This window comes from Hylaeus anthracinus, unplaced genomic scaffold (genome assembly GCF_026225885.1).
Source record: "Hylaeus anthracinus isolate JK02 unplaced genomic scaffold, UHH_iyHylAnth1.0_haploid 3, whole genome shotgun sequence".
Lineage (NCBI taxonomy): Eukaryota > Metazoa > Arthropoda > Insecta > Hymenoptera > Colletidae > Hylaeus > Hylaeus anthracinus.
Window position 1 is genome coordinate 2,047,871 of NW_026535284.1, and position 25,632 is coordinate 2,073,502.

General features: G+C 36.3%; 1 protein-coding gene across 3 annotated transcripts in view; it reads right to left on the reverse strand.

Moving 5' to 3' along the window:
• The window catches only part of LOC128894199 (uncharacterized), a 294,902-nt gene that overhangs the window by 184,858 nt on the left and 84,412 nt on the right, over positions 1-25,632 (reverse strand). For all 3 annotated transcript variants that reach the window (XM_054155770.1, XM_054155772.1, XM_054155769.1), the window contains exon 4: positions 6,914-6,961. In XM_054155770.1, the coding sequence (XP_054011745.1) occupies positions 6,914-6,961 (48 nt within the window). The remainder of the gene's footprint in view (positions 1-6,913; positions 6,962-25,632) is intronic.

Genomic DNA, 25,632 nt, shown 5'->3' on the forward strand with positions numbered 1-25,632 from the left:
GCAATTCATTCGATTTCCTCCTCTTTTCTCAAGAGGAGTCAACGAAATAATCGAATCGAGTTGCAGTTGTTCAGTTTTTCAAAGACCTTTGACCGAAAACGATCGAGCTCATCAGACACGGTTCTGATCAAAAAGTTTTCGTGTTAAGGTAAACGAACGCGATATCAGGCACGGTTCTGAATTAAAGTCTCGTATCAATTGGTCGTTAGAATCCTTGATATTCGGCTTATTCTGATTGTACAGCATTCAACGTAAGATTGATCGACTGAGGTCGATCATCGAGACTTCGTCAACCATCTTCATTTTCCATAATCAATCAGTCGAATAGTGCCGAATAATCGTTGGATTCAGCCAATTGATGTATCGAATTACTAATGATTGGTCGAATAGAGTTCAACATGAAACTCAATCAATTATTTATCATTCTCGAAGTGCGTTGGTCGAAAAAGAGTCGTAATATCGAGACTCAACCAATCGTCACGATTTCGAAATTCATACATCAAGAAAACGACGCGTCTAGGGCAGGAATTGTCAGATGCAGCCCTACCCATGAGTCTACTGACAATTCCGAGACGAAACGCACGCACTCCTTAAATTCGATCCATTTGAATCAATCATTCAATATTAATTTGGCGAGTGATAATCCGATTGTTTGTATCTTTTAAAAAATTTCAAAAGTAAAAGTATGCAACAATGTTTAATAACTCATTTTCTATTAAACTATCTTTATAATATTACAATGGATATTCGAAATACATTCGAAACGAACAATAGTAGCAGTATAAGCTCTAACTATTCATGTTACAATTCCACTAAGTTCACTGTAGCATTTGAAAATAGATCTAGAATTTGTTTTGCACGGTTTGTCTTTCCACTTGTCTTAATCACAGTAGGCTCCATTTATATAGTACAATATAATTTTACGGTTATGTCATTATATAAATCTGAGCGTATTTTAATGTTAGTTACATAATGGAATGGAAAAAATATGCAGTTCTGAGCGAAAAATCATTGATGACTTTGAAAACTCCATAAAAAAGTTGGGAAAAATTTATTGCAGCGTATTGATCTCCTCGTACCATTCAAATTGCATTTGAAATATTTCTTGTGTCATCACAATTGGAAGAGATATACAGGTGTCCTGGTTTAGGTGGACCACCCTATCCCAGGTGGTGTCCCAGAATTAGTGTAAGAACCGGAAATGGGGATAGCTGAGATGATTTTGAACCACAATTTCCTTTGTAAAAATGTCAGATGGTGCTTACCGAGTAGCGCGCGCTGTGATTGGTCGGTGGTTTTTTGTTAATAATGCGAAAACGAAGCACCATCCAACATTTTTGCAAACAAAATTGTGGGTCAGAATCATCTCAGCTGCCCCCCATTTCCGGTTCTTACACTAAGTCTGGGACACCCTGTATACAGGGTGAATTTCGCTTGGGATTCTAGGCCCAGAATATTGGGATTCTTCTCATTTTCCTTCGTTGGGCCTAGAATCCCAAACGAGACCCTCCGTATCAATTTCAAGAACCGCATGGTGCTTACTGCATCAATGGGACCGAACCGAGTTTTCTCTTTGAAAATTAGCAAACTTTGAAGCGTTATAGCTTGAAAACTAATAAAAATAGAGTAAACACATTAAAGCTTGATGAATTCGTCTTGGAAAGTACTATCGCATGGTATAAAAAAAAATATATAGTTCCATTTGAAAAACGAAACTTGACCATCATATCTCGTTAAATAATTAAGTTAACAAAAATTTCTTCGCGTTGAAACATAAGCTCCATTTTACAATGCAATTTCCATATTTGAATTTTGGCATTCGGCCGATAGTTTTAGGGTTAGAGCTCCGTATCACTTAGGCTGGGACACTCTGTATGTCTCTCAGATACCAACCCCTCCGCTGCTAGCTCATTCTTATTTCTTTTGCCTGTAGTTTTGTCCGAATAGCCCCGACCACCGGTGTAATATGATCCTCACCGATTGATACTCTTCTATCGAGTGTTTTTTTTCTCGGACCTCTTTCTCTTTCATTATCTGTCCTCTTCTACGTTCAACGCTCGACACGTGTCAAGTGTAAACACATAAAAACACTCGAGTGCAATGTTTTGGGTCTCTGATTCTGCATACCACCTTCAGTCGTTACTATCTTCTAATGTTTTGCCAACAAACTTCAAGTGTGGAGAAGGACAGCGAATGAAGAAGAGGACGGAGCGACATGCAAAAATGGCGACCAACACCGGGATTATTTCGGTGAGACAATACGTAGTAAATATAGTGTGAATTACGTCCTGTTTGGTCTCATTTGAATCAGAAAAATGTCAGGAATATGATGGTAACAGTTTTACAACAAAAACGGTAATAATAAAAAAAGTTTGATGGTTGCATTAGCCTGGTCTCATCGAGATATCCGATCCCGGATCATGTTACTTTCCATTTATCGTAGAGAAATTTGTGCATTTAAGGAGATTGTTGAATTATATACTACATATGTAGTTGGAGTTGGAATTCGGAGTTGGGCTCCGAATTCGTGCGTTTATCGCGCGACAATCGATCAAACGCAACGAACGTCGCTCGCGAGTGTGTTTTTCAAAAATCGTTCTGTCATTTGACATTGCAAAGAACGCGGCTATAAGGAGTTATATTATATTTGATCTTTGTATCTCAAAATAATCTGTTATTACGTCCGTTTTTTCCTCAATCACCATATGTATATAAATGTACAATAAAATTTTCAATGTTTTCAACCTTGCTCTCTGCGTGAATTTAAGTGTGAAGAAGTAAACGAAAATAATTAAAGAATACAAGCGATATTTGTTACAATTCTTTTATCACAGTATAATAATTATTACATACGTCACAAAGAATGAGAGTTGGTATAAAATATCACTACCATCCGCTTTCATCACTCGGAAGCCGATCAAGACGAAATTAATAACACCTTTAAGTAGTGTTCGAAATGTTCGCCGTTACCATCAATGGAAACGCATAATCGATGAATGGGCAAGCGTGCCTCAACTTGAAGTGTTTCTGCAAGTTCATCGCGAGCCAGTAACGATGAGGTGTATATAGTTGATGACATGCTAGAACGTGTCATTACAGCGCATAATGCTATAACTGCCGAAACACATCAGCATCTGCCACTCTCAATCGTTAATCGATTATGCATTTGCATCGAACGCGATTGGACACTTAGAGAGTACGTAAGAACAAATAAACCAAATTAGAACATAGATGCTTGAGAAACAAACTAAATTTTGGTATTGATGTTCCTTGGCAATGTAACAAGTGGATGTTCATTATTTTCATTTAGATAACATTTGTATTAAAATTTACATTAAAATTATCTATTTGTATTAAAATTTACATCAAAATTATCTATTTGTATTAAAATTTACATTAAAATTATCTATTTGTATTAAAATTTACACTAAAATTATCTATTTGTATTAAAATTTACATTAAAATTATCTTACAATAGTTATTATTGAAGTTTGACATAATCTAATACACATTCACGAGCTCTCGGTAGAAAAAGAAAATATTTTATATCGGAGTAAGATGTATGTTTCCGGTAATATTTAATAGCTATTAAAAAGACTCGTTAAGAAGTTTTCTGTCGTTGCGAAAGAAAAACAGTCTAAAAGAAAGAGGAAACTAAGGAATTTGAAAGTTTGGAACAGTTGAAGTTCTTTTTTACAGTTTTTCATCATATTTTTGTACTTGCAACATTTTCGTTTTTACTCTACCCTTATTAAAAGTAATAAAAGATAGCAACTTTTATATTGAATTTTATGTTTACAAGTGGTTTTACCTGACAGCTAAATAATAAGAATCTTTAATAATATCATTTAAAAATCTAATTCATTACTAAACAGTTTTAAATCAATTCTGAAAAGATCTATTCGTACAGATCCTATGATTTTTTTTTCATATAAATTTTTATGCAATGCGTTATTCAACAATATATAAAAAGTTGAAATTGATAAACATGATACCGTTTAAATTAAACATTAAACAGTCTGACTAATTATTATTTATACTCGAAATACCACGAAACGTATTTACTTTATAAAATGTATTTATCACATCAGTATTTTCATTTAATTTAAACATACTAATTTTAATTACTGCTTGGCGCAGATAAATATTAAACGGTGGTATCAATTCTGTTATTATTATCGAAGAATAATAATACTTGACATAAAAATGAAGATATTTAAGAGATTATACACATTTCATAACAAATTAGCTTCAAATTGTACCAAAAAATGGTAATTCTACTTTAAATTTAATTCTACTTTAACTGTAGAAATCGCGTAAAGCTACTGCCAGAAGTCTAGGTTGGGGCTTAAACGTTGCCAGAAGTCGATAAAGTTATAAAAAAATTGTTTAAATTTTAATGACAAGGTGCAATTCTGGCGAATTCGTTTTCATATTATTTATTGCTTAAAAAACCTGGATAACAATTGCCACAAGACAGATAGGTGGCTAAGAACATGAAAAATGATAATATCGTCATAAGTTGGTAAACAGGAAAGCAACTCTTTAAAATTTAAATAATATGGTGCAGTTCTGGCAATGTGTTTTTCTTATTATTTATACTGTTAGTTAATTACATATGCAATGACAGAAGGCTAAGGTGCGGGAAATGCATACAAAAAAGAACAATACAAATTATTCAATTGAAGAGTAAATAAATTATGCGATAAATAAAATCGAATCGAGTTTAATGGATCATCAACATTTTATAAAGTATAAATAAATAAGGAGTATACAAAAGAAGAATAAGTATAAATAATTATAAATAATTTAAAACAAAATTATAATTAATGTAATCGATTAATGTGTCTATTTTATGTATCGCATAATTTATTTACTCTTCAATTCAATAATTAGTATTGTTCTTTTTTGTTTGCATTTTCCACACCTTAGCCTTCTGTCATTGCATATGTAATTAACTAATAATATAAATAATAAGAAAAACACATTGTCAGAACTGCACCATATTATTTAAATTTTAAAGAGTTGCTTTCCTGTTTACCAACTTATGACGATATTATCATTTTTCATGCACTTAGCCACCATTCTGTCTTGTGGCAATTGTTATCCAGCTTTTTAAGCAATAAATAATATGAAAACGAATTCGCCAGAATTGCACCTTGTCATTAAAATTTAAACAATTTTTTTATAACTTTATCGATTTCTGGCAACGTTTAAGCCCCGGCCTAGACTTCTGGCAGTAGCTTTACGCGATTTCTACAGTTAAAAACTATAACTACACAACATTTTAAGGCTACACTCAAAGATTTTATTTTGATTAAAAATTAACATGTTTGACCGCCCGCCCACGTTTCCAACCCCGGAAGCGCCTTCTGGCTGCAGCGCTATGGGCTTTGTCATCTAGTAAGGAGTGTTTTTAGATACAAATTTTCACTGCACCTTATCATTCGTGATTTTCGTAGCCAGCTCTTGGACTAGTTCAGAATTCATATGCGAGCAAATGCATCGATAATGAGCTCTCAGTCTTGAAAAATGTATCTTCGACGACTCGACCGTGTTTAACTACTTCACATGTCTCAATGGCTGGGCAAAACTTTTTACGCAGTTTTGTCGACAATTCCGACTGCTTCGTAAAAAGATTGCTTGTCGAGCGCTAATGGAAGCCTTAGCATTAAATCTCACCATCTCGTTCAAACGGCGATTTTCTACACGGCCAGAAATCCCGATAAGTTTGACAAAAAGTTTCTTCGAAATTAAATTCCGATATTCTCAATAGGTAACGTAAAATTCAAATTTCTTACTTCACAATTTCATTGCCGAAACAAAAAATAATAACAAATGGCAATTAAGTTTTAGTATAATCCATCCATGATATAATCAAGCTATACGCGTGTATCAAATATTTTCAGTGATTTGGTTTGCCACTCGTTTGCGAGATTCTATAACAGAAGGCACTATAACAGGAAGTCACGCGCTTCATCGACAAAATTTTCCTAAAAGATCTTATGGCGAGAGAAGAGAGTCGAGGACGTAGACACGATCGCGTTGCTCGCTTTGAAATCCGCTTTTCGGAATTAAGGGCGTCCGATTCGATTATTGGATCGGCGTGCCGCTCGAATTACAGACATCGCATAGTGTCGTGACGTTCTATTCGGTAGTTTCGAATCGCGGCCAATAAACTCGCAAGAAAAACCAGTGATACGTTTAACGCCAGTTTGTAGGAAAATCTGCAAGTTGTAGAACAGTCAGAAACAGTGAACTTCGACTAGCTACGGAAATTTAAAAATGAGGGAAACTGTACTTTTCGATGTTCCATTTTCTATTAGCCCAATAATATCATCAAAAATATTTGAGCTACATTTCTTGTAAGCGAATACATGAACTATTCATTCATTTATAAATGAATACTAAAAATACTTATTTCCTTGTAAATGTATACAAAGAATTTTCATTTCAGTAAAACCGTTCTCGTCGAGTCAAAGTCGAGTTCGTATTCAACGATCGACAAATTGTCACTTCTCAGGACAATCATGCAAAATTCTCCTCGCACCTAATGGGTTATCGCAATGGGAGCAAGTAGGGTTGAAAGCAGCATTGGGGACGGTTGTCGTATCGTTTTCACGCGGCGTGGAGTAGCCGAAAGGGAGAATATGCCGGTGCTGAAACACGAACCGGGGAAACCCAACAGACGCAACGCCGATTCCAAGGGTTAAGTTAAGCTTGCGCGGCGGCGTCTACTCGAGGAGAGGAAGAAGAGATTGGAGCGCGCAAAGGGTCATCGTGAGCGAAATAAATCTAAGCGATTCCACTGGGGGTGAAAGGAGTCGATCGACGCGTACGGTAGAAAACAGAAACGAGAAGAATCTTCGACAGGACGTTCTCAAAGGGAATCTCATGAAACAGGAAAACTCACCGGTATCGTTGGACTGTCGACCCTTGCCATCCGAAATCCACTCTTCCTCTGCAACAAGAAAAAGGAGATACGCATCCATTAGCATCATGGAGACCATCGGCAATTTGCTGGACGCGGAAACGAACGAACGACGAACGACTCCGCCTCTGATCCTCCTCGACATTATCCGTCCTCAGAGATTTTAATAATGTACGGAACACCGGGAATAGTATGGGCTATCCTTAATTAAAAATTTTTAGCAAACCCTTCTCGCTAATGGAAATTGGATGCCATTCGATAGCTTGAAACGTGCATTATGCAGTTTCTCTTGGAAGATTACGCATTATGTACTCTGAGACAATGGTCAGAGGTAAGTATTGCGAATATCGATTTAAAGTTGCAACTTACAGGTGTAGATATGCGCTTACCGGTTACTTTGACAATTCTGAGCGATGACTACAAAAGTAATCGCCAAGTAATTAGCCCACAACTCGGTCGTGTAATGGATCCCCCCCCCCCTGTCTGCGCGAAAGAACTTCTTCCTTCGATGCTGTATCTAGAGGGTTTTGTTCTCGATAGTGAAACTCTCGAGTGGACACAGCATTACTTCGTAATTTCGGTTTTCCGCGTCACGGCGCAAATTGAATTCGAAATTAATTGCCGAGCGCGCGACAACAAACTTTCCCGAGTCGCGTAATGCCTTCTTTAGAGTTTTGGAAACTTTGAGAACCAACGTCGTCGAGTTTCAGTCGGAGACGTTGTCCGCGGAGTATTGCCCGACGTCGGATGGAATGTCTCTTTTCAACTTATTTGGAATGTCCTGTTTCGTTGAATAGCTATGTAAATACGCTTTAATCGATCAACGTCATCGATCAAATTTGTTGTATAACCGAACGATCTATCAATCTTCAGATTGTAATTTGTATTAAATAAATCACAAGGACAGGTGGGCGCTGTGAATAGTGTTTTATTGTACATCTCGAAGCATTTTTAAAAATTTGAAACGTTTGCAATTTCGTTAATCTTGTGTGCTCGACAGTTATAGGAAGTTAAAAACGAATTTAGATAAATATTTTGTAAAATGTATAAATTCATAAAATTTGTATTTTGCGCAATTCTTTTTCTTTAATAACCCTGAACCCTAAGTGTGTAGCAAAAAGAACAAATTTTAACTGAAACATACGAGGTCTTAGACAGTTTTAAAGTTCAAAGTAAAAAAAATTCAACAAAGTAACATTTTACTTTAACGTATTTTTAGATGGTTGAAAGTCTGCAGAAGACTAGTCGTCAAAAGACGGGTTAGAAACCTCTCTACTTTTACTGAAAACTTAGATCGGAACTTGTTCTCCGTTTCTTCTTCTTTTTGGAGTAAAATGCAATTATCTATAGTACCTCGTTATCCACAGTAGCCCACATTCTTTTATGTGCCTACCTATACGCAGGGCCTTTGAGAAGAATTTTATCAGAGGGTACAGAGTATTTTTTGAAACCCTCCTTTCCTGAAGGAATGAATGAACTACTTGTATCCACAATGGTTTTATGCAAGGAGTTCTAGACTGCAAGGTCAGAAAGGCTATCGAAGGCATGAGACTTGTTAATTTTCTGTATTCATACATTTTTCCATGACTTTACATTACATAAAATACATAAAATGAAAGAAGATCATACATAAGAAAGTATATTCAATTTAAATATTTTTGTTTAGACTACAATACAGATAAGGTTAGAGAATTCACAATGAAACGTCCTGTTCATATTGCCTTAAAATTCAGATTATTATAAAAACATTTCTTTGCTTTTTAACACTTTAAATATCAGACAAATACTCATGAAAATATTTCTGAAGCTGAAATTCTATTCTTATACGATTGGAAACTATATAATCTAACATTTGTGAGAGTATTTATCTTTACAACCCCGTCAAAATTCACGACGACCATCTAGATTTATTTTCTGTAACATCCGATCTTCAGAATTAATTTTTTAGTTCCTTAGTAAAAACCCCTGTCATATATGGGCGACATTGCGATCATCGTGTTAAATAAAGGAGAGCTGGTCTTTTGTATAAAAAATATCTAATCATAGGATGAAAATTGATTGCTTGTTTTAATATGTATAATTCGATATTTTACTTTACAAAATCCTCAAGAAATTCTAAAGATATTGCAGACCTTGAACAGTTCTTAATTAGCTTGAGTTTATTAAAATGCCAATAGTATTCTAAACTACCGCAACAACTTAGAAGTAGATCTTTCTATTCATTTTAAAATGTCCATGAAAACTAGTTTGCACTTTACTAACAAATTAGATAGATATAATAGCTTTAACTGCGCATTTTTAAATACAAAACGTGAGCACTAGTCTTCGCGCGATATATCCAAACACCTGAGATGCCACTTTTCAATTTTTTCTTTCAAGCTCTCTTTTCGACCCTGAGCCTACGCAGAATGTACTCCCTGCACCCTTCTCTCGTAAACCCTGCCTATGTGTCTCGATGTGGCCAATGGCATAATAACTAGAATACACATTCGCGGTACTTTACGGCGAATTTTTGGAAAATTAGTCCTCGTTTGCAGACTGACAGAGCGGACGAAACCTCCGAAAACTCTCGACTGCACTCGGTTGGACGAGTGAATACAAAGGGTCGTGGAAAGGTGTAGGTAGCGCGAGGTATATACATCGTGCATATTTCACGAGCGCAAACGGCGAGCTCCTGGTTTTGCTCGAGCTAGGGCAGACTATGCTTCGCGTAAATTTATAAGGATATTCCACCGTGTCGCGTCCTCCTCCGCGGTACCTGGTACTTCCGCATTCTCAGCCACGCGGGACGTATGAATTTAAACTTACGCCACCCTGTCGACCCATTTTCCTCGCTTCGACCACCCCAATCCGCGAAATGAACTCGTCGATGCCTCGCGTCGACGCCCCATCGCGATAACCGACGTACAGTGACTCGTATTAATATTCGACCACTACCAGCACTTTATTCATTATTGCAATGTATGACCATAATTCAGTTTACACATTGTTTGTTGTGTGATACGTTAGAACGTATGTTCTGTTTAACAGAAATGTAAATTTCATTTGTTTAACGTATCGAATTTGTAACATAACAAACAATTTATTAGATAATGAATTGTTTCCCCGTCGCTATAATATTCGGACACTCGATATATTTCCGTGTTTCCTAATTATAACTCTAATAATGCGACGCAGGAATAATACATTATCTAGTGTATTGTTTGTTACATTACAAATTCGATATGTTGAATAAATAAAATTTAGATTCTGTTAAACAAAATATACTTTGTAACATATCACACAACAGAAACTATATAAACCGAATTATACTGAGATATACATTACAATAATGAATGTGAGTACAAGTCGCGGTACACTAGTGGACATAATTATAAGACACCCCGAAAAATATTGGTTTAGGTACTTAGTAATGTAGTTATATTAAAATACACATCGTCAAAACAGAATGGTTTATTTTTTAATAACAACTTCATAAATTTTGCGAAAAATGATAAAACATTTCTAATTTATTCAAAAATAATACAATTTTGATTGGACGTAATTATAAGACACTGCTTAAAAGAAAAAGAGAATGTACAAAAGTTCTGAAAATTTATACACATTTTGAAGTACTAATAATGTGTAGAGCCTCCTTTATTTTGAACAACTTCGATCATTCGTTTCGGTAGACTTTTAAATATATGTTTTATATTCTTTTGATCCAAGTCTTCCCAACCTTTCAGAATTTCTACTTTCAAATCATTAAGACTATTATATTGTTTGCCATCTTCGTATACTCTTCTACTCAACTGACCCGACACATTTTCTATAATATTGAGATCCGTAGACCGTGCTGAAGAATCTAAAATTGGTATATTTTGAGCATGAAAATAATTTTTTACAACTTCAGCTATATGAACAACTGCATTGTCCTGCTGGAATATGAAATGTTCACCAGCCACTCTTTCAGCATGATTCTGAATCTGCTCTTCTACTACTAGTTTTAAATAACCAGTAGCTTTCATTCTGCCATCAATGAACTTGATTTCGGTCTTCTCATTATACCCGATGCCTGCCCATAACATCACAGATCCTCCACCACATTGACGGCGACTTAAAATTTTTGCTTCTTTTCGTAAATCGTGGAAATAATATTTCCAACCATCAGGTCCATCTAAATTCATTTTTTTTTTCATCAGTAAAAAGCACTTTCCGCCATTTTTTCTTTCACTGTAGATGATTAAGAGGAAAATCCAGTCAACGTTGTTTGTGTACTATCGACAAAGGTGGTTTAACAGCAAATTTTGTTCGTTTCAGATGCTGTGTCTTTTGTATAACTCTATTTACAGTCTTTACAGATACTTTTAACCCACATTCTACTAAAATTTGCCTAGGTGTAAGAGCTAAAATTGATGCACACCTTAAAACTGCTCTTTTATCTCTTAAAGTAAGAGATGATTGTCTTCCAGATCTCTTCTTTTTTTCCCGTAATTTTTTGGATTATTTAAAAAATTACGAATTACACACCTACTTCTTTTCATTTTTAGTGACATTTGTTTTAAATTCTCTCATTTCGCTCTTCTTTGAAAGATTTCTATTTTCTCCTCTTCAGTTAGAATTTTACCACGCATGATTTTAGTTTTAATGTTTTTCTATTTTATACTAACAAAATCACTATAATAGAGAATTCAAAGTACGAAACACACGAATACATTTAAATTCAACGACTGTCTGTAGTCGACTAACATTAATGTCTTATAATTTTGTCCTACAGAAGAAACCAAACATTACAATTCTTGGAAATGCTTCGACGCTTTGTGTTTGTTAACATTGTGATGGAGTTCGCGAATAGCACTCTTTCATCCCATCATCATTTACGCTACGTATACTAGCTTATACATATTTTTTTTTGTTTAAATAAATGGGGTGTCGTATAATTATGCCCATCAGTGTATACGGTACGTGAGCAGCGCTTATGTTCGAAAATAATTCAAATTACAAAGAAAAAATTACAACTTCATCTAAAGCCGATAGTTCCAAAGAAAATTACACGGTGAGCTTTCTTAGTACGCGAGCTAAACACACGAAAAATTCATGGTCAATCGATACATGTGCTCTCGAGCTACGACCAATAATGTAAAAGAACCGACCATCTCTTCGCGTACCGTATACCTGTAGTCTGAAACTAACGATTTAATAAAAACCGGCGAGTTGGCCATCGAGTTCTCGTCGCCTTACGCTAGCAAAATTTCCATGACAAACATCTCGCGCGAAAATACACCCCTAAAACTCCAGGCGAATCTAAAAGTCAAAAGGTTTGTGTATTTACAAACTGCAATCGAGGAAGGGACGGTGGGGGAGTTCGGTGAAGGGTAGGCAGGGCGTGTGCAGCAAGCCCCGGAGCTCTTTTCCAACGTTCTCCTTTCAGCCAACCCCTGGAGGGCTGGTATCCTTCGCTTCGTAACCCTGTTTACGGTACCATAGATGTTTTCGTGCCGCCTAAACGAGTCCCTTTCGTTCACACTGTACGCGTCACGAACAGTCTCGTTACTGCCAGAAACCGTGGCATGCCGGAAGAGGAAGTCGTGCATCAGTGTTTTACCATAGAGTACTCTTACGGAGAAGAAACCCTGAGTGCGCATGCGTCTTTCAAGAAGTATCGCCGTGAACGTATCCGCGATACCTTACCAACGTCGATAGTGAAACGTGCTTAAATTGGAAACGTAATTCGAACGCGAACTTGGCCATTCGATCATAAATTTTCCACTGTTTGCGATCGGCTCTAATGGAAATCACCGACACAGATTTCGCCAACCAAAATACACCGACACCAATATTGACTGCAAAATATGTTTTCTGCGTTTAATTACGAAGACCGTTTAAGTTAAAGATTTATCTGCTACAGTGTGTATTATTGTCCACGTAGAGAATATAAATCGCGGTCAACATTGGTGTCGATCGAAACTGGTATTTTCTGATCGGCAAAATCTCCGTCTAGCTCCAAGGCTTGATCTGCTAAGGTCCTTGTACAAAATGGGTTTTCAATTGCCCCTAAACATAGATATATTTATAGCCGAGCTGAACATCGAAGCTTGTCTGCGAATCTTTTCCTTTCTAAACGACTGTTCTATCCATTTAAATATATAATCTCTTAAACAATTAAGAGATTAATTAAATAACGTACAAACGTTATTTGTATCAACACTGTATTGTCAAAATTGTAAAGCGAAATGGATCTATAGGATCTTAAGAGATTTTAAAAAAAAAATCAGTCATCTCTCATTTCTATGGTACACCTTGCCATCTACGTCAGAGACTATAATGAAATTGAGATATGGTATAATTCAAATTAAAGAAGAATTTACGCTATTGTGTTTTATTACATTTAATTCATTCATCAATATATCGAAAAAGCAATTAAGATCAAGTTAAAAAGCAAACAACGATACTCGGTTCCTTCGAGCATACTCTAATTTTGCAAGATGGAAAACTCAAGCAATAAGAAAACACGCAAAGCAAAGTTATTTCGTGTAACTTTCTCGGAACAATGGCAAATTTTTAGTCGGCAGAAGTTGAAAGACAAAGAGAACAAAGCATCCGATTCGCTCGAAAGAAAGAACAATAGACTCGAGAAATGTGGTAAAACGCGGAAAACTGTAAACGAAAGCTGGTTCTGCGAACCGTGTAGCAAATTTGAAGTTAAACCTTATACGAGGCGTTTATCGTGAAAATGGTGTGCATCCACTTTTTTTTCATACAAAGCTTCCGCAAGCAGTACTTGAAGAATACTCTATTGTTGTCTGCAAAAAAGTTTCAGTATAATCTCTTATGTTTTTACGATAAAAATGTGATACTTTTAGATTTAAAACATCGTCACGATGCATGTATTATTGCATACATCATCCATGCACGACGATTACTTCGAACACTTTGATCTGACTTTTTCGCTAATTGAAATGTAAAACCTTGATACCTCTTGTATCTCAAAACAAAGGAAGACGAACTTGCACCACTTTCATGAACGGCTCATAGATATAAGAGGTAATATTCTTGGTTGTAGAAGCAACAGTATTGTGACGTTTTGACCCAGATTTCCTAGATGACTCTTTAGCGAGACTCTTTTCTAGCAGATACTGTCTTAAACATGCCAACCAGTTGAAATCTATCTTCTGTATGTGCAGCCTTTAGATCAAACTCGACAGCTAGGAAACTTACTAATACCCATCTATTAGCTAAATTAAAATTATGACAAATTCAACAAATACAATTCTATCTTATGTGTTGTAAGGGCGTTTATTCCTGTGTTGTTCGATAATACAAAATACCAGGGGATTTCACCGACGACTTTTTGTAACAGACATCACTGTTTAGTAAAATAACTACTTTTGTTTGTTTTTCGTAACATTAACCACGGCAATACAATGTAGATAGACGTACAGTTTGACTGATCTTACGGAAGAATAATAGAGGGATGCTATAGATACACCGTGTTTTGAAGTTGCACAGAGATAACAGAGCCTCGCGGAGGGGCTAACTTAAATAGACGGTGCAGCCGGTGTGTTCGAACCAAGAGATTAAAAGTTCATTTTGGGTCTGACGAGCTCTGCGAAAGACCGAAATAGAGAGAAAAAAGTATCGCGTTAGTAGTTAATCCCGCAGGGAAAAGAACGAGACGCGCGTTTCTTCTCCGTAGGGATCCCAGGCGCAGATTACACCGGAAGAAGAACGCTCGAATGAAAAGAGTTAAACGGAGATCAAGTGAGCGCGCAAGATACGCTTTCAAATCCTCGCGATTCGAGACATCTCACGGGCAGGTTTTTACCTTCGACGAAAGTCAGAAGCTAGAATCTCTACCGAACGGCAAATACGTATTATCTTACAGGAAAGCTAGACGTCTACCAAAAGAGGCCAATAAATCAACGTTTCAAAAACTCTTTGTTGTTATTCGTATTCAGGGGGTTATATTTCTGGTAGGATGATATTTAATTGCAGCAGCGAAAATAACCCAATACAAACGTTTCTAACGCGGCTGGAGACTGGATTTCGATGGCACCCTTCACTTTTTGCGGTAGGGGTACGGGTATGAGTACCTGAAATTGACGGACTTCGATTGTTTCGGTCAACCGTAGAAAAAATTGGACAGACATCGGTAATATAGAAATATTCGGGTAACACGACGACTTCAGAACAAGTTAAACCTACTATGACCGGTCAAATGACCGTTTTCAAACTTTTGTATGGAGTTCTTATATATGTATAATTATTTAATGTATTATTCAATTCAATACCACGTGAAATATTTTTGCACTCAATTGAAAAAGTGTCTTCGAAACTAGTTATTTGTTTCATCACGATAGAAATAGTTACAAATGATCGTCGGTAGGTTTAGTGTTAAAAAAAGTTCGAGTGAGATACGATTGAGTGAATATTGCGTTATCGAAATCAACTATTCGTAAAATTCACTATATACAAATATGTATTGTTCTCCGAATATATAATTTATTCAAAATGATAACGTAAGAAACATAATTTTTCAACATTTTCCGATATCAATTTTGCTCGAGATGGTATTACGATATTGCCGGATGCGGAAAATAGTCTTCCATTGGTGGTTTGAATGATAGGTATAGCAAGACATTCTTTGCTGATAAAACCAATAATGGAAGTCATGGTGCAATACAGTCTGTCTCACAAGAGCCTGTCGGCTATATTTCTGTGAATGTTTATATATTTGTACAAAATTTTATATTGGTCGAATCTACACCTAAAACACTAATACGCATTTATCTAGTAAGGTGTCCAATCTCCTCGATTAGCAATTATAGCTTAGCTCATATTGAAAATAATATATAACATTATAAAACAATTCAATTACAGCTGAGGTGAATTGGGACAATTAAGGCCATTTGCAAACTATACAACCGTAAACGGACTAAGAGTTAAAAGTTAAAAAGAATATAAAGAATATAAAGTCAAGTAGAGCAATCAATCCATCCTCGATGACTTGAATAAAGAAAAAAAGAGTTAATTCATTCGATCAGCATACCCTCTTAGATTGATGTACGCTACTAACGGAGATTGTTCAATAGTCCTTAATGCATCACGTGAAAGAGCAATTTAAAAGCTACAAAATACTACATCCAACATAAAGGTTAGATATTTTTATGTAGTTTATAAAGAACAATGAAAAAAAATGTAGTAAGAAGGAAGAAAAGTGTTGGTTCATTGAAACATTTTATAGCGATATAAAACATTCGTCAGATGCGCTTTGCCAGCTAACAAAGAACAGAAAGTATAGCAAATTCAGCTTCACGTTCAACGTGTTAAAGATAGCACACGTGTGTTATCGTTTTGTCCAAGAGTGTAAGAGAGAAAGGTGAGCAGCAGAGTCGCTCGTTCGAAGAAGCCGGGCAAGGATGGTCGGTTAAGCCGCAAGATCCTTAAAAACGGTTACCTGAGGCCTCGGAATCTGATCCTGACGTGGGGCTAGCGTCCACACTGTGTCTAGATCCTTGGCAACACTCACTGCACTTGCTGCACATTTTGTCCCGTCCGCGATATTGTCGGTAAATTTCCCAAGAAGGGTCTTCGCCGCTTCGTTCTGTACCGACGATCGTCACGATGCTCGTTGCCCGCCACCACAGCCAGAATGATCGATCATCGACGCGCGAGAGTCGACTCTTGTCACGGGACAACCTGTCCGACGAGCCACTAGGGATTTCGACGACCGATTGGAGCCACCACCGCGGCTCCGTTTTCTCTGCCACCTTCGACACGCGATCAAACTGAAGGAAAACGAAGTTTACTCATCCAGCAAGTTCGGTTTCCCGCCGCGCCGCGAAAATTCACCGTCGGAATATATTCGTTTGTTTAAGAAAAGATAGGACAAGGTCGACAGCGCAAAACACGCTAAACGATCAACCGTCGTTCAACCTTTCGTCTGCCGCCGGCCATTTTTTAGAGGGGTAGGATGCTAGAATATTTTCTACTTTCGAGTGCTTTCGACTCATTTTCGATTTGACTGAAATTCCTGTGTGTAGGAATTTCGTGTAGTATTTCAATATTTCGCAAAGGATGAGAAGGGCCAAGACTACAATTGATGCATCAAGACTTCCATCACGAATCAAAGCTGAAAAAAAATGTCTTGTCGCGGTAAATCATTAATTCGCGATCACTTAGTCGTGAGACATCCTGTCACTTGATTTTCAATCTTTCCAACTCTTGCGTGTGGGCGATGTCTGTAAATTTTTTCAATAATAGGAAGCTACACTATCTCTGTGTAACATAGGTTATGTTTTATTATGATAAAAATACATTTTCAATTGGAAATCTCAAAAGTTGTAAATCAAGTCGGAAGAAAAGCGTTTCTTGTTGCTTGGCTACTTTATCTGCCTAAGTTAACCAAATGGTTGGATATAGGTGAAAATAATGCAATACAAAAGTGTTGGTTATCAATAGATCTAAAACAAAGTCAGCGACACGATATATCTAGTTTTTATATTTGAACCACATTAACGTTTTTTATATTAAAAATTATTTGAAAATTAAAAGGTGAATTTTAAGGCTACTTATTAGATATAATATATTAATCTTTATTGTAAAAAAGAATCACTTTCTCAAAATGTAAATCGACGTGAAAATGTTTACAGAATGGAGATCCAAAGCGGTTTTGTAATATTTTTACAAAAGCACAAATAAATTACTTAGAAACATAGGGATGGATACCCGGTTATCAACACAAGGGTGAATAACAGTGTTTGAGAAGAATATTCATGGAAAAATAGATTTCATTAACGTTCCAAAGCAGGGAAATCCCCTTTTCAAACGACGATTGCGCGTCGATCAACCTATCGAACGAGTAGCATACGCGTAGTACGAGTCTAATTCGGAGAACGTAAAATTTTCGAAGCGATTCCGTTGAAGACACTTTCGAATCGAATCGATCGAATCGGAAAGAGCCATGCATCGCAAGTAATTACGACGCGAGTGAAGAGTCCTTAAATCCGGCGATGCGTAAACTTAATTGTCCCAACGAACCGCGTTTAAGTTCAGCCGATCTCGCACGCTCGAAGAACAATTTGGAGAAGCAAAGGAACGTACGGGGTTGGCGGCTAAAGCAAAAGCCATGCCCTTTGTCGTTTTTGCTAACCGCGAGAGCGAGCAAAGGCAAAGCGTTGCGATTCGTTACGACATCGATAAATACATTTTCTCAGCGTTCATTAACAACGTAGCGTTGAAGGTAGAGTTTTGGTTTTGTTTGGATGGAAAATTGACTTTTTTTTATTAATACATTGGCGTCGAGGTGTTTGGAGTTGCCCTTTCGTTTTCAATTTCGTTACGTTGCAAAAATTGCTAACTTTTTAATACGTTGATTGTCACGATACTTTTCAGGATTCAGGTGTAAAACGTCAGTTTAATGTAATCATATTGTATTATTAGGAACGTTAATTATAGTGCGCAGTAATCATCAGAAATACTTTTTTACTTTTGATTTTGAATAAACTTGGCATGATTATATTTTCTGTTAATCTATTAGGTTGTCCTAAAAGTTTCTTTCGTGAGTTGCATTCAATTATTTTCTGTGGCAGTGTTTATATAAATAGACAATCTAATTTCTTAGGCATTGATGCTGTAATAGTAACGGAGCGAAATGAAGTGTACAAAATTTTGTAATGTAACATAAAACATAAAATATTGTGTATGAATTAATTATTAATAAAACGAAAGAAACTTTTTGGCCAACCTAATATTAGTAAATTTTTTGTTCATGTAAGCCAGACTTGATTTTTTGTTTTTCTCCCTGAGGCTATCTACCCACATTTACAGTGATAAACTACGAATTTCATCGTACCTGCACAAATATGGCAAGTAGAGAAACTACGAGATTGTTGGCGTCTTAGACAATAATGCAAATCACGAGTTGACAGTCAGCGTGTTACATAACTCATATTTTTCAATTAAACTTTGAGGAAAGTCGTGAATTACTTTTTCGCTTCACGATTTACACTTTGTAACATGCAATTAACAGAGATTCTCACATTGAAAAAAAAAAAGTAAAAATTTGATATTTATCTTACTGTAACATATCATCAAAGTTAGTGCTTCTTCTTTATATGATATGCACGAAAACAATTGTTAGTGTAAGGCCGATCGCACAAGCCGCAATCGATCAGTTTCAAACCACTCTGGAACTACATAGTTGCACGGGACCGTAGATCTAGGTAAAACAAAGATAGTGGAGTAGGTAAAACAAAGAGCGCAAACGGTTTGCAACGCCAATTTCAAATCGGTTGCGCCGTGTGAGATCGGCCTAAGGAAACTTTTCGAAAAATATTCTCCGACTGCGATCTGAAATAAAATTCAAGCGATGAACTTGTATCGTATCGATAATCACAGTGTTGACGATCGTGAAACATCTGTTGTGACATTTATGAAGAGAAAGTCAACCATTTATAGGACGTTTAGGACAGATATATGCAAATCTCAGAGACGCATGTCTGCGTCATCCGGACCCAAGTAATAAACCCGGATGGCGCACATATGCCTAAAGTTAATGTTTTAATTGCATTTCCTAAAAATCTTGAAATCTTAAAAAAAAAACAACTCAATATAGTGGTTCCTTGATATAACGACGCTAGCCGAATCCGCCGGTGTCTTCGTATCGACAGAAGTGTCATAATCCACGATTGAAATCAAAATATACGCGATGTTCGGGTCCGTGTACATTGAAACGCGCACAGGATCTGAAGGGCTCGCGGCAATCAGGTCGAGGCTGTCGCGCGGTTCGCTTTCGCGGAGGAAAATAATTAAACCGAAATAGGAAGAGGTCGAGAGAGCGGGTTGGAGAGACGGTTAGGGCGGTAGCAATAAAGCGGACGGACTGGGTAAAGTAAAATCCGAGTTAATCGCATCTGGGTAAACGAAATTCAGAAATATCGGACAACCTCGGTTCGAGAATAGAAGGCTGTTACGGTCGCGTAATACGATCCCTGTCGCGGCCAACGTGAAATTAACTAGCAGTTCAACCCCCGTCGCAGGAACAACGGGAATCGCTTTGCTCCCACGGAAATCGATCGGGGGGAACGCAACGATGGCAATTTCGCAATTACGCGAGTTGGCATTTCGCGAGACCGGCAACCTATAGCCTCGTGGACCAATAGGAGGTCGGGCTGGGTCGGTGGGTGGCGATGACGTTCGCAACCCCATCGACCACCTCAAATTCGATGTAATTCAGTTCCTGGAATTTGCGCGACTACGCATCCACGCGGCATTTCCATGGACGGCAGACCGAAATTCGTCTTCAAACTGGGTTATGCGCGCGTTCGTGGCGATCATCGACCACCATAACGTCTGATCGACCTGTAATTGGTTACACCGAGTTGGAGACACGAAATAGTCATCATTTTCTGACAAACCACTCTCGATGTACCAAGTTAATAAAAAATGAAGGACTAACCGTCGCAATACAATAGCATACACGCAGAACGCGGAAACTAAACAGAGTTGACTTAAGGGGGTCTACCTGTGTAAGATTTTCAAAAAATCAAAAATGTTTTTTCTACATATTTATCATCTAGGAGATATTACAATGACTATCACAGAAGCATTTTATCAAATTCTGCATAGTTCATTATTTGTCGAACCCCAAACGTGGCCGGCTCAGCGTCGTACTACTTTTGTACGAAACTTTAAACGCGTTTTTCTCTAAACACGTTTTTGGAAATGACGAGCAGGATTGCACAAAATCCATTACATCAATCGGGATGAAATTTTTTTTCTACAATTTTCAAACAATTGTACAATTTGTTAACGTCGTAATTGGTGGTATTGGCGGCGAGATTCATGTTAACAAAATTGTTTCCAACGTCTATTAGCCATTAGATAGGGAAAAAGATACCTTAAAATATCATTTTTTAGTTTATACGCCACCTTATTAACAATTTTCAAAATTTTGTGAATATCTTATCGCTAGTACCTTCAAAATGTAATTATAAAGAAGGTAATATTTTACTTTTTTGTTTCAGATGATCAAGTACGATCAAATCCTGCTCGCCGAATGACTCTTCTACTTTTAAGTGGTCTCGTTAAAGCGTCGTCTAGGAATATCCACATATCGAAACATTGTGATAAAATCAAAAATTAATGTTAAAGCGTCAATCTACCGAATAAAAAAAAAGTTATCATAATTGCACTAGTACTTTAATAATATAATTTAAACTCTTCCTTTGTTAAACCGCATTTTTATTAAGCACGTGTTTTTATTAATCCACAGTAACGTCACGCATCTCTACTATTGATTAGAGATGGCGTGAACTGCTACTTTTGAATCACTCGTGATTCAATCACGATGATTTCTCACAGTGATTCGTGATTCTTTGTGATCGGTTCTGATTATTAGAGACCATTCTTTTCACTTTTCACGAATTATGTTGTTATTAGATTATATATGTATTATAATATGGTCTAAAAGCAATGTTAATATAATTTTAATAAAAACTGTTAGTAATTTTTCATGCCATCACTACTATTGATCCTGTATACATATCTATATATATCAAATTTTCTAATCATTTTTGTATTAGTTTTTTGAACTTAGGACATCTCGAAACATCAAGAACTAACTATAAAGTTCCAACAATTTCTGTCTGACAACCATACTCCCTCTTATATTCTCCTTATAACAACTTGCAAGTTAATAACTTATCGCATGATGACCAGTGATGAAAACGAACTCTTACAAGACCCATTTGTTAACGTCGTGAAAAGAAGGCGAACCGAGAAGAAACCTCACGCAACGAAGTGTTATCACGTGATCCTTAAGTGACTATTAAGCTCGAGTTCGCGACAGTGAAAGAGGAACAACCGACGTTTTTACTGGAGCTAGCGACTCCCTGCGTTCGAATTGACTGAGAGGCTAAAAGGGAGAAACCGGAGGATTGCCGAGTAAACTCGACTTTGCTGTGCACAAATCGTCAAAAAAAACTACTGATTTTCTCGCGAAAGAGCCACGATTCGTCTAAACGCTTCGACGGCCAACCCGTCCCAAGAAACAGAGACATATTATATGTATACACGGTCTCATCGGGTTGGCAATTACCGCGACGCAATAACGTTAATTACTGGCTAATAATGGGTCCTTTGAAAACGTTCCAACGAAAGGGAACAATCGATCGGTGTTCTGTGCCTAGCCTCGCTATAAATTCTGTCAGTAAACTCGAAACTGTTGAAAGGGAATACTGCAAACTGTCGGACGCCAATTATGATGAAACTGCGCAAACATTCATTGGACTTGTGCGAGCGCTCCGTAAACATACAATTATTCGCAGCTTTGTTACCATTTCTTACAGAACTGAGAAATAAAGTATGAACTATACTGGATTATTCGACATTCGGATAAAATATTTTTGGAGTGGTAAAGTTTTACTCTATTAGGTGTTTCGTTTAAATGAAAATAGGTAAATATCTCATGAAGGGATGAAGCTATTTAAAAAAATGTACTTACAAAACTTATTTTATTGAAATGGATAAATTATGTGGTGTAAATAATTTTGTTGTAAGTAAACTAGTGAGGGAGATTTGAAAAACAAATTCATTTTTTCAAATGGAGCCTTGCATATTATTATCTACAACATGATAGCATTTATTTTGATAAATTTATTCACCTGTAATATACATGGTCATTTATTGCTATATAAAGTCTTTAATTGGAGTTTGAAGTCAGTAAATTTAACGCAGCCCGTCAGTCGATCGAACAAAAATAAAAGATGCAACGAAGGAAAGAAACTGCTCTATCTTTGGCCAATCAACTGACAAACTCCGTTAAATCTATTGATTTTAAACTCCAATTTAAGACTTTATATAAAGCCTTATAATAAATGAACATGTATTATAGGTGAATGGATTTATCTAAACAAATGCTATCATACTATAAATAAAAACATGCAAGGTTCCATTTAAAAAAATCAATATGTTTTTCAAATCTCTCTCGCTAGTTTACTTACAACAAAATTATTTAAACCATACAATTCGTTCATTTGAACCAAATAACTTTTGTAACAATATTTTTTTGATAGTTTCACCCCTTCATGAGATGTTACTCATTCCGATTTAAACGAAACATTCTGTGTATATTTTAATGACTGTTGTTTTTTTTTGCTACATGCGTTAGAGTTACTGGCAATTTATAACGAGACTGCGTATAGCACGAACGAGAACTGCAATTAACCCGTGACGCTGCAATTATCCAAGCTACTACTTGATGGTTTAACGTTGTTTGAGACATCGAAACAGACTGCGAATATCCAATTGCGAGCAAGGTGGTTATATTTCGCATATACGTTAAATATGTATGTATAGAGTAACTTGGAAAGTTATACGTACGACTAACTCGATACAGAAGTTTATATGTATAATTGCGTCTGTTAATATTGACTTGCTGAATTGTATATCTTCGAAAGGACTTTAAAATCAAGGCAATTATTATCACATATCCAACTATTTGTTAAATATTCTGCAGATAATCAAACATGCACATATATGTACGTGAAGCATGGCACTTGTTAGATAGGGTTCAAAACTCCCGAAAAAGCTGACCATGCTAAAACCATGATATTATATTTTTTTTTAGGTAACCATTGCTTCGTGTGTTTTAATGTATGCACTGCAACGTTATCACGCTGATAAATGAAAGATACCAAAACCGTTTTTAACAATCCTGTGTACTCTGTTAATATTAGTAGAATCGATTGGGATTTTTGTGTTGAGATTTCAACTCAGCAAAATACCATTTTATTTTCTTAAATCGTGCCAATAATACTTGATCCGGTCCATCTAAATTAAACTTCTTTCCGTTAGAAACGATAAGATGTTCCCATTCTTTGGTACGTGACATGTGTTTTTGTGCAAACTCGAGGCGGACCTCTTTATGATTTACTTCAAGTATTGGTTTCTGTAGCATTTTCGTTCACTTACATTGCCCAGAACTTTGTAGTTACTTGTAAGTCTGTACGAAGATGCACTTCTCAGTTATTTATGACAGTTTTCATTAACAACGAACGTTGTTTTTTCTTTCTTGTATGAAAACCTGTAGGATGGATCCGACCATAGTTTTCATTTAAATTTATGTAATTATGTAATAGCAGTAATAACAGTTCGTGATCTATTCTTTTGTTTGGCAATTGTAGTATTTGAACATCTCTGTATAAGTTTCGATCGATGCCTTTTCCTTGTTTGTTAATACCTTTTTACGTAGCATTTTAAACAAAATGAATCGATATATAATATTGCAATTTCCACGAGAAAGTAGATTAATTCCACACTTACATACCTAATTGCATCTTGTTAATGTTCAGTACACAGGAACTAAATACAAACTAAGTGGTTTTATAGAAATTTCACATTCGAATATCATATCAGGCAACAAAATTTAAATAAACAGTAAACGTAAATACTCCAGAGGACGGATTACATATGTTCATGTTTAGAATCAATTAAGCATAATTGAAGACTAAGAAAGGGTAATATAATTGGCACTAAATTTCAATGGCATATCAAGATATAGTTGACTTTATGGAAATTTCAAGAAATATACACTCATCCACAAAGTATTCGAATTCACGTCACTGCAAATTCTATTCCTGGTTATGAAAGAATTATGAAAATCTTTTTATTTTATACACTACATATTTACACCATTGATATTTCAAAACATATTTTGTAATTTTTATCTTCGCCGTAACGATACACATTTGCGATGTCCAGCTTCAGAATTTTATTATTTTCTTACTCGGTATTAGAAACGTAAAATATTTGCCGGTTGCGAATGCGTTAATAAAATATCTGTATCAAACAGAATAAATTGTAAAATTTCGCTATACAAATTTCCTTCCTTACACCACTTTACTATTAACTATCTTTCTGATTTATTTATGTCAGGTTTGTTGCAATTATGTCGTTATATTATCAGAAAAGAAGATTGAAAAATACTCAAAAGATTTGTAGAAGTGTTATTCTTAAAAATTTCAGGTAGAGTTCGAATACCTTTGTGACTCGACGATGATGCGTGTTTATAATAAATACATTGTAAATATTCTATACATCGTTGAATTAATTTCTAACTTTACCTACATAATCTTCAGTCATACACCTTAAAATTTATACCATATTGTTTCGATTTATTTATTCAGTTCAATATGGATATTTTATTAATTAAATATTTCAAATGCAAGCGTTCGAATCCTTTCTTGAATGAATATATGTATTGCTGATCGACATTCGGTCATACGCGGAGTTGCTTTTAGTCACTGCACGAATACTTTTTACATCCACTGTATGACACGACGTGCGTCGTGGACGCAGCCTGATTCGTCGGCTTCCGTGCAGATCCATCCATCGCGACAGGACGCGAGCCTTCTGCACTTCCGGTAGCCGCGCGTGCCTATCGAGCATCGGAAGACGCTTTCCCTGTAGCAGACTCGAAAGCCCTTCCCTCGACCAACGACAAAACGGTCTTTGTACGGATCCTGCGACGTATCGTTTTACTCTCTCCGGTTTTTCTTTCCAATAGTGATCGATGGTGCTCTGCTTCTCGAGGCGAACGATTGAAATCCCACTCACGCAAACCGGGAGCCACACGCGTAACGATTTATCGTGCAACGAATCGTACGTCGAGTTGCAACTCTGGGCATAGTGGGAGTCATAGATGCAACGATTCCTTTGGC